We start from the raw sequence: 10,086 nt of genomic DNA on the forward strand, positions 1-10,086 counted from the left end.
TTGATGGAATGAGTTTCTGTATCTGAAGAAGTGAGACATCTGATGGCTCTTGTGCCAATGACATTTCAGCACCTTCAAAAGCCCTCTGTTTGGGAGGCAAAATGTCTATGTGAAAACTAAGAGGCAAGTATTCAATATGATAGTGATGACAACTCTGTTATAGGGAGCAGAAACATATTCATTAAAAACAGCTGAGAAGAGGAAATTAAACAGTTTTCAGTGTCAAAAGTTATGACATATCCCTGACATCCATAGATTTGATTTTGTCACAAACAGGGAGATATTTAAATGATCCCAGCAAGTTGCCGTCTTGCATTAGTTGAGAAGAAGACCACTGCAATGGTTGGAGTATGTGCAATGTTCAGGAGGCCGTATGCTCTTACAGAAGGTTTAAAGAGTTGAGGTAGAAGGAAGTAGAGCGCCATTGCAACCATGAATGAGATTGCATCTTTCAATTTGTGGGATATAAGAAACCTAAATAATCTCATCCTGACTCTTGTGAAAAGAAGAAGGCTTGGAATGAACCATTCAAGATAGAAACACATTCTACATGCCAGCATGGCTGCATTAGAGCCATGTGTTTCTGCTGCTGCTGATGATGATGTGCTGCTGACTTTACAAAGAAAAACAGCTTCATAGATACTGAGAAAGGCTGGCCCCAAAATACCTTATAGACCAAGTTGTTAGTGCTGTGGAGAGTTGTTAAGGCTGCTCAGTACTGTTCTTGGATCTCTGGTGTCAGCTGCGTAAGCAGGAAGTGCAGCTTACTGATTCAGCAGACCTCGATGTTATTCCTGAAGAAAGACCACAGGCTCAGTTTGATGGCTAAGGCCCTCAGCCAGGTTTATTGTCAGCAAAGCACAGTACTAGCTCCCTGTCCAACAGGTCACAGGGACACTAAGACATGTATTTCTGTGACAAGCTGGGACATCAGGGTCCTGTCCCCTTGACTGATAGAAGGATGCCCCTCATTGGACTTCTTTTTTTATACACTGATGCAAAAAAGTTATGTATTACACTACAGATGCTGTTAGTTACCATTCTTACACTGGTACCTGCTAGTTAGAACAAAACATCCTTACCCATTATCCTGTGATCCCAATCTTATCTTATGAGGGGTCAATGTGATCTTGTACCATCTCTTAAGAATGTATTTACAAAGTTACTTGAGGGAACTGTGTGGCTTTGTACTGTCCTATCTGGTCAGGAATGGGCCTACCTGGTGCATTGCTATTCTGTCAAAGCCCGGCCTACCCTGGTTCCCAGCCTTTTGTTAATATAGTTACTTAGGCTTAGGTTTCCAGCAAGGCTTACAGCACAGAGATTAAAGCACTTTCCTGAGAGATAAGAGACTTAACTTCAAATCTCTGTCTACATCAGACAGAGAAGGAATTGCATGAGGATCTCCCATGACCCAGGTGAGTTCCCTAACCATTAGCTTAATGGTACTGGGGTGGCACTATGAAGTCCTGTGCTGCTTTGTGACATTACTTGTTTTTTTGTTTGTTTGTTTTGCCCTGGATGAAACAATTTGGCTTTTTTTTTCCTAATTCACAAATAGTGTTGGGTCAACCAAACTGCATTTTTCAGGATTTTTTTCACCCAGATGTATTCAGAAAAGCCCCTCCTTTGTCTCATCTCTTGTTCTTTCTTGCCATCTTATAGAGTCTATTGCCTCCTTTCTCATCCCTTAACCTGTGTATCCAGCTGTTGGCGAATTTTCAAGGATGGCTGGCCAGTCCCCATTCATTTTCCTCCACTATGCTGGTAATTATTCATTAGATTAGGACCTTCAAAGGAGTCTAAGGGAGAGGAAATGTGCTGCTGTTTGCGCATCTATCTCCATCAGTTGCTTTGAGAATCTCAGGCTAAATACATGCCTTTTAAATAGACAGTCACTGAGATTGGGTACCTAAATCACTTGGATGCATATGATAACCTAAGTCTCAATGCTCTCATTCTTAGAGCCCATAGATCTTTACTCAAGCGCTGACACAGCACAATGTAACTAGGAGCTTGTTACAGAGAGTGAACTGCAAGGATTGCCCCAGGGGGAACAAGACAGCATTTAAACAACTCTCAAGAATCATCTCCTAATCTTGGAGTTAGCTAAGGAACAGCTCTTTTTTCACTGCCACAGGTAACCCAACATGCCTTGAGGGGTTTCACTGCTCCAGGTAAAGATTTTTGGATGCTGTATTCCAGAGACAGACAGACTACATAGACAAATCCATAAGGAGGTAGATAGACTAAGCAAAGAGAAAATCACAGGTCAGAGTGATTTCACCATATTTATGATCTGTGCTTAAAAGGCAGGTGAGTCGATTTATATTTTTATTCCTTTTTAATTTTTGTATCCTTTTCATTTCAGAGGACCGGATTGTGTCCCTCCTATCTAGGGGTGGGTCTCTGCAGAGTCCCATTGATTTCTGCCTGGCTGCAGCAGTCTGCTCACACAGACTCAGTTACAAAACAGGGACAATGGCTGGTGAAACCAATTTACTTGAATCGCCCAGCTCTCTCTTTCTCTCTCTTTCTTAAGGTAGCGCTGAGATAGCTGAGATCAGCTGGTGCAGTAGTTTGTGTTCTGTGTGTGAGGGGAAGGGCACTCTCTGGAAAATGCCCTTGGAATTGAATTTGCCTGTGCACAGATTCTGCCTGTGTTGACATTCAGGTTCTAGTACAAGATCCATCTCTTTGCTTAGGCATTTGTCTCATGAGCTTATAATGGAGGAAAAATTTAGTTTCTCTCTAGGGTTGTATGGGGACAAACATAATTTTGACATTGGACAGAACATTGATTTTATTCCCTTTTCCATTAATAACTGATGTCAATCACTTTCAGAAGGGCAGGATAATTTCTCTAGTGTAAATATAGCCAGATATTCAGATATTCAGAAAAAGGAGTACAAAATCCCACTGCGATGGAGTTAAGTGACTTAGGAGGAAAAGTCCCATTAATTTTCTATCAGGCCCCTCTTTTCAAAATTATGTCACTATCTCGAGATAATGTTTGATGGTCACATTAATTTCTTCTTCATAGTCTCTCATGGCCGTCTCATAAACTAGAGAAATACAACCTAGATGGAGCTACTATAAGGTGGGTGCATAGCTGGTTGGAAAACATTTCCCAGAAAGAATTGGTCAGTGGTTCACAGTCATGCTGGAAGGACATGATGAGTAGGGTCCTGAAGGGATCAGTTCTTGGTCTGGTTCTGTTCAATATCTACATCAGTGATTTAGATAATGCATAGAGAGTACACTTATAGCATTTGCAGATGATACCAACCTGGGAGGGGTTGGAAGTGCTTTGGAGGATAGGATAATAATTGAAAATGATCTGGACAAACTGGAGAAATGGTCTGAAGTAAATAGGATGAAATTCAATAAGGACAAATGCAAAGTACTCCACTTAGGGATGAACAGTCAGTTGCACACATACAAAATGGGAAAGGAATGCCTAGGAAGGAGAACTGCAGAAAGGATCTGGGGCTCAAAGTGGACCAGAAGCTAAATAAGTATCAGAGGGGTAGCCGTGTTAGTCTGGATCTGTAAAAGCAGCAGAGAATCCTGTGCACTTATATGACTAAAAGACGTTTTGGAGCGTGAGCTTTCGTGGGTGAATACCCACTTCGTCAGACGCAGGAAGTGGAAATTTCCAGGGTAAGGTATTATAATGCTAGCAAGCAAGCTAGACGTACGAGGTAGTTCAATCAGGAGGATGGGCCCTGTCTTGCAGTAGAGGTGTGAACAACCAAGGGAGGAGAAACTGGTTTTGTAATTGCAAGCCATCCACAGTCTTTGTTTAGTCAGAGCTGAGGTATCAAATTTGCAAATGAACTGAAGCTCAGCCAGTTTCTTTGAAGTCTGTCCTGAAGTTTTGCTGGTGGCCACCTTAAGGTCTGCTATAGTGTGGCCAGGGAGCTGAAGTGCTCTCCTACAGGTTTTGTATATTGCATTCCTAAGATATCTGTTTGTCCGTTTATCCTTTTCCGTACAGACTGTCCAGTTGCCGATGTACATAGAGAGGGCATTGCTTGCATATGATGGCGTAATTACATTGGTGGACATGCAGGTGAATGACCCAGTGTAGGTGTGACTGATCTGGTTAGGTCCCTGGATGGTGTTGCTTTTGTGCTGCTGCTGCGGCTCCTGTTGCGCGCCTTCCTCGTGCTGTTGAGTCTGGCGGCGCGCGCCTCCCCTCGTGCTGTTGAGTTCGGCGCGCACACCTCGCGCTCTGTTGCCCCCGGCCGCCACGCGCCCGCGCCGGCGCCCCCCCGCATGCTGTGTGCCACCGCCGGACACAGCCACTGCTGCTGTTGTCGGCAGGGCAGCTGCCCTCGCGCATCCGCCGCCGGGAATGCTGATCAGTGTGTCCTCATTTCTTTGATCAACAAACTCGATGCCACTCGCCACATTCTACACAGCGACACCATCAACAACACTAACCAATCGATCACACCATCACTGGTTCGTTCATTGCACGTCCACAAGTAATATAGCCAATCATATCCAGCAATGCCCTCTGCTATGTACATCGCCAAACGGACAGTCACTACGGAAAAGGATAAATGGACACAATCAATATCAGGAATGGCAATATACAAAAACCTGTAGGAGAGCACATCAACCTCCCTGGCCACACTATAGCCACCTTAAGGTGGCCACCAGCAAAACTCAGGACCAGACTCAAAGAGAAACTGCTGATTTTCAGTTCATTGCAAATTGAATACCATCAGCTCTGGACTAAACAAAGACTGAAGCTTGCCAATTACAAGAAACCATTCTGCCTCCCTTGTTTCACACCTCTACTGCTAGAACAGGGCCCCATCCTCCCTGATTGAACTAACCTCGTTATGTCTAGCTTGCTTGCTAGCATATATATACCTACCCCTGGAAATTTCCACTACTTGCGTCTGACGAAGTGGGTATTCACCCACAAAAGCTCACACTCCAAAACATCTGTTAGTCTATAAGGTGCCACAGGATTCTCTGCTGCTTTTACAGAAGCTAAATATGAGTCAACAGTGTAACACTGTTGCAAAAAAAGCAAACATCGTTCTGGGATGCATTAGCAGGAGTGTTATAAGCAAGACACGAGATGTAATTCTGCCACTCTACTCTGTGCTGATTAGGCCTCAACTGGACTACTGTCTCCAGTTCTGGGTGCCACATTTCAGTAAAGATGTGAAAAAATTGGAAAAAGTGCAGAAAAGAGGAACAAAAATGATGAAAGGTCTAGAAAACATGATCTATGAGGGAAGATTGAAAAAAAATGGCTTGTTTAGTCTGGAGAAGAGAAGACTGAGCGGGGACATGATAACAGTTTTCAAGTACATAAAAGTTTGCTACGGGGAAGATGGAAAAAATTGTTCTTAACCTCTGAGAATAGGACAAGAACTAAGGGGCTTAAATTGCAGTAAGGTCAGTTTAGACTGGAACATTAGGAAAATGGGAGGAAGTGGAATTTCCATCATTGGAGATTTTTAAAAGCAGGTTGGACAAACACCTGCCAGGGAGGGTCTAGATAAAATTTAGTCCTGCCATGTGTTCAGGGGACTGGAATGGATAACCTTCCAGTTCTATGACTCTATGATTCTTCTTGAAAAATCCTAATAATTTTAATAGGTAAGAATCCAATTATATACTGCAGATATTAAATCGTGTTTTCAACAAAATAGTCTAGAACAACTGACAGACTGTAATGGAGGTGGAGATTATTTATATAGATTTGGCCAGATGTCCAGTAATTGTCAATTGGCCATAGTTTCATTGCAGCCAATCTGCAAGATCCCATACTGGTGTGACAGAGCTGTAGCTCTATTGAAGTCATAAGGCCAAATTGCAGAGAGAGAATAAATTCCTCTATAGCCTTACGGTTAGTACACTCACCCTGCAGGCAGAAGACCAAGAATCCAGTAACCCTGTACTGCCTCTTTTATGATTCATCCATAGAGGAACAGCTTCAAGAGGAGAGACTGAGGGAGCCCCACGTCAGACTATCGCTTAGTAAGAGCTGAGCAAGGAATGTGCAAATACCAGTAGGACGTGATACTTGGATTTAGGCATCTAAAGTAGCAGTTAGGTGCCCAAGTCCTTTTGTGGATCCAGCTTATTTTGCCTATTTAAAACACACAAATACATCTCACATCTCTCTCTCTCTCTCTCTAAATTTAGTCTACTTAAAACACACATTTTACATCTTTACATTCATGCTCTGGAACAGATAATCTCCACATATTGTTTCAATTTATTTTCATAATAAATGTTAATTTCATTTTTGTCTGTTCTTCCAGGTCACAGATTTTCTGAATAAATGAAAATGAAAAATCAAACCACAGTGACTGAATTTATCCTCCTGGGACTTTCCAGTGACCAACAGATGCAGATTTTTCTCTTCCTGGTGTTTTTAGTTATTTACCTAATCACTCTGGGTGGTAACATAGTGATCATGGTGGTGATAAGAGCTGATTCTCACCTTCACACCCCTATGTACTTCTTCCTCTTCCATTTATCATTTGTTGATATTTGTTATTCCTCAGTCACAGTGCCCAATATGCTGATGAACTTCCTAGCAGAGCGCAAAAGTATTTCTGTCATTGGCTGCATTGCTCAGATGTTCTTCATCCTCCTCTCAGCTGCTGCTGAAGCTTTCATTCTCTCAGCCATGGCTTATGACCGCTATGCTGCCATCTGTTACCCGTTGCATTATATGGAAACAATGAGCACAAGGATCTGTGTTCAGCTGGTGAATGGAGCATGGGCAATAGGCATCTTCCATGCCCTGCTAAACACTGTTTTTGCCCTCAAATTGCATTTTTGTGGGCCCAATCAAATCAGCCATTTCAGCTGTGAGCTCCCTCCTCTCTTACGACTGTCCTGCACTGAAACCTTCATCACTGAAGTGGTGCTTCATACTTCTGTTCTGACATTTGCCTTAATCTCCTTCCTCCTAACACTGATCTCCTACATTCACATCATCTCCACCGTCCTGGGGATACGCTCTGCAGAGGGCAGGCGTAAAGTCTTCTCCACCTGCAGCTCCCACCTGATTGTGGTTGGCTTATTGTACCTGACAGCTTTTCTCCAGTACACAAAACCCAGCTCAGTCTCTTCTGTGGTGCTGGATGAAATATTCTCCATCCAGTACAGCATCTTGACCCCCATGTTAAACCCCATCATCTACAGCCTGAAAAACAAAGAGGTGAAAACAGCTCTAAGGAAAATGTTGGGGAAATTAAAGTTTCTCAACTAATGTTGATGATGTTAAATAAATTAAATTACATATTTTTACTTTAGAGAGCATAGAACTGTGGGTAACTGGTGTTTGGGAAATTCTCAGCTCAGGTAACTGAGACAAATTCGGACAAAAGCTCAGTTGGTCTAAATAAGTATGGCTCCCTTGAAGTCAGCAGGCCAGATTCCCAGTTGTACAAGAGCCACTGGAGTATTGGGGCCTGGATCTTGGGTATCCTAAATCCAGAGTGAGTGCTCTGTAGAGTCAGTGTAGTGGGGTGGTTATCCACTCCTGCCCTTCGGAGCTTTAAACAGCCAAGGAGAGGGCAGTGGCGCGGGAAGAAAGCCTGGACTGATTGAGAGAAAGGACGCTCAGCTGTGGCCAGGTCCCAGTCAGGCCCAGCTGGCTCCTATAAGAGGAAGTGAGCCAGAAACCCAGTCAGTCTCCCTCTGCCTGTAGAGAGATAAGGGCCTGGCTGCAGAGAGCTAGACATAGGGTACCAGAATGGAGCAGGGCTGGAGAAAAGCAGAGGAGCTGGGGAGCTCCTGCCTGGAAAGCCCCAGGCTGCGGCCTAGGTTAAGGCCAAGAGGTACTAGGAGTTACAGGGGGCACCCCAGTGGCAGGCAAAGGCAGCAGGTCCAAACCCCTTTGCCTATGATGAGTGGCTGATACTGCAGTCTGCCCCAGTGAACGGGGGCTAGATGGACACTGGGCAGTAGCCATATATTGAGGCAAAGTGGGGATAGTGGGTTGAGGCTTCCCCTGGGAGGGGAGACCTAGATTGGTGGGGTACTGCCAGGGGGAAGCACCCCAGTTAAAAGGACACCGGGGTCCAGGGAGGGACACGGCGGCCAAGAGGACAGACGGATCACCGGCCTGCAGAGGGTGCTCCTAGCTGGAATGAGCTAATTCCCAGAAATGACCAGCAGGAGGCACCGCAGGGGTAAGTCTACATCCTTACAGTCAGTCACACATTTCTTCCTTTCCTCTATTTCCATATCTCTTTAATCAGGCCCACTGATTTCGGGGGATCTATGGCCAATTTATGGCAGCTGAGATTCTGGCCAATTCTATAAAAAAATAATCTCTCAATCTATTAATATCTCTTATTTGTTTTTTTTGACTAATTTATTGAAACTCCATTTAATATCAGTTATCTTATTCTATCCTACTAAAATCTCAAGGATTTTCAAAAATAATTAATAAAGATAATATAATAATCATTGGAGCCAATGGGTTTACTCCCCAGGGAACTTAGTCTCGAACAGGAGAGTTAGAGAGAGGCCCAAATGAGTGTATCCCAGTGGTTAGGGCATCCACATGGGTCGAGAGAGTTCCCCTGTTTAAATCCTGTCTCTTTATCAAGCATTTGAAGTGGGGCTCTCTCACATTCCAGGTGACTACCCTGACTATTGGAATAAAAGTTATGAGCGGTCTCCTCCTTCTAATTCCTTCTTCTTCCTCCTTCATCCCCAGCTTCATGTGTAAAAACAAAACAAAACAAAACCAAAAAAAAATTAGGTGGGGTTAGAGAGTTCCTAGCTGAGAAAGACAAGCAAAAGGATTTGTCTCCCTCACACCCCACTCCTCTGCATCTCCCATTGGCTAGTGAACCACCTATTATCATGTTAGAACACAAGAACAAATGAAAGACCATTCCAGGTCTGACCAATGGTCCATCTAGCCCACTATCATCTTTCTGCCAATGGCCAGTGCCAGATTCTTCAAAGAGAATGAACAGAACAGACAATTATGGAGTGATACATCTCCTGTCACACAGTCCCAGCTTCTGGCAGTCAGAGGTTTAAGGACACCCAGAACAGGGGGTTGTTTCTCTGGCCTTCTGGACTAATAGCCATTGATGACCTTCCTCCATGAACTTATGTAATTGTTTTTTAAAAACTGTCTCCAGCTCAAAAAAAAGGGATCAAGATATGTTGTTAAAATGAAAGCCTGATTTAATATTTTACAGTTCAAATGCATTTTTACTTCTTGTCTTTAATAAAAGGTTATAAAAAGAGATTTTTAATGGTGTGTTTGCCAAGGTACTAACCAGACTGAGGTCTTTGCAAAGCGAACTCTGAACCTTGTTTAAAACTGTTTAATGTGGGACAGTGACTGGGTTATGTGGCTTAATCTCTGAAACATAATGTTTCATATCCCTTAAAATATGTTGTCATAATTAATTATAATAACCCTGAATATTTGTCTTATCCAAACCTTATCTGAATATTGCTACATTTTTTGGTCTTCAAAGTCTAAATGTGGCAAGAAGTTCCACTGTCTAATTATGTTTCTTCTTCATGCCATCAGCACATTCATGGAACACGCTCCCAACAGTGGTTCACCAAACCATCAACCTGACCTTGTGAAAATCCTACAGGAAGAAAGGGAGGAGATATCCACTGAGTGGGCTTCTTCATTTCCCTATTATGTTTTTGTGAATCTCTTCTTCTCTGGAGACATGATACTGCATGCCCTTGAAAGTTTAGACTAAATAGACATACCCGTACAGCCTGTCTGCCTTCAAACCTCCAATTGAGGCTTAGAAGATTTCCACTTATAGACCACCGGGAGGACTGAATCTAATCAACATTATGCATGATCCCAACCCTGCAGACATATTCACCCTCGTGCTAGGAGTCGGTACTCACATGTAATTTCAATAATATTATTCATGTGTACAACATCTTCATAGGAGTAATGTTCTTGCTGGATTTTGCATTGTATGCCTATTTATATGAGCATTTGTATTTTCACTAAACCGATCACACTGAAAAGTGAGATCTGCAAGATGTTAATTAGGCCTGAACTTTCACAGGGCTCTGAATTCTGGACATTGAAGAAGA

At 43.2% G+C, this 10,086-nt stretch overlaps 1 protein-coding gene across 1 annotated transcript; it reads left to right on the forward strand.

The window, feature by feature from the left end:
• The first annotated feature begins 6,316 nt into the window (after positions 1-6,316).
• On the forward strand, positions 6,317-7,295 carry LOC116835992 (olfactory receptor 5G9-like). The gene has a single exon (XM_032799301.1). It carries the CDS (start codon positions 6,317-6,319, stop codon positions 7,253-7,255), a length of 939 nt encoding a protein of 312 aa, XP_032655192.1. The 3' UTR covers positions 7,256-7,295.
• The last annotated feature ends 2,791 nt before the right edge of the window (positions 7,296-10,086 follow it).

The sequence above is a fragment of the Chelonoidis abingdonii genome, unplaced genomic scaffold, assembly GCF_003597395.2.
Source record: "Chelonoidis abingdonii isolate Lonesome George unplaced genomic scaffold, CheloAbing_2.0 scaffold1076, whole genome shotgun sequence".
NCBI lineage: Eukaryota > Metazoa > Chordata > Testudines > Testudinidae > Chelonoidis > Chelonoidis abingdonii.

Coding starts and splice junctions, on each gene's coding strand:
- LOC116835992 (XM_032799301.1), top strand. CDS start 6,317: ATGAAAATGAAAAATCAAACCACAGTGACTGAATTTATCCTCCTGGGA.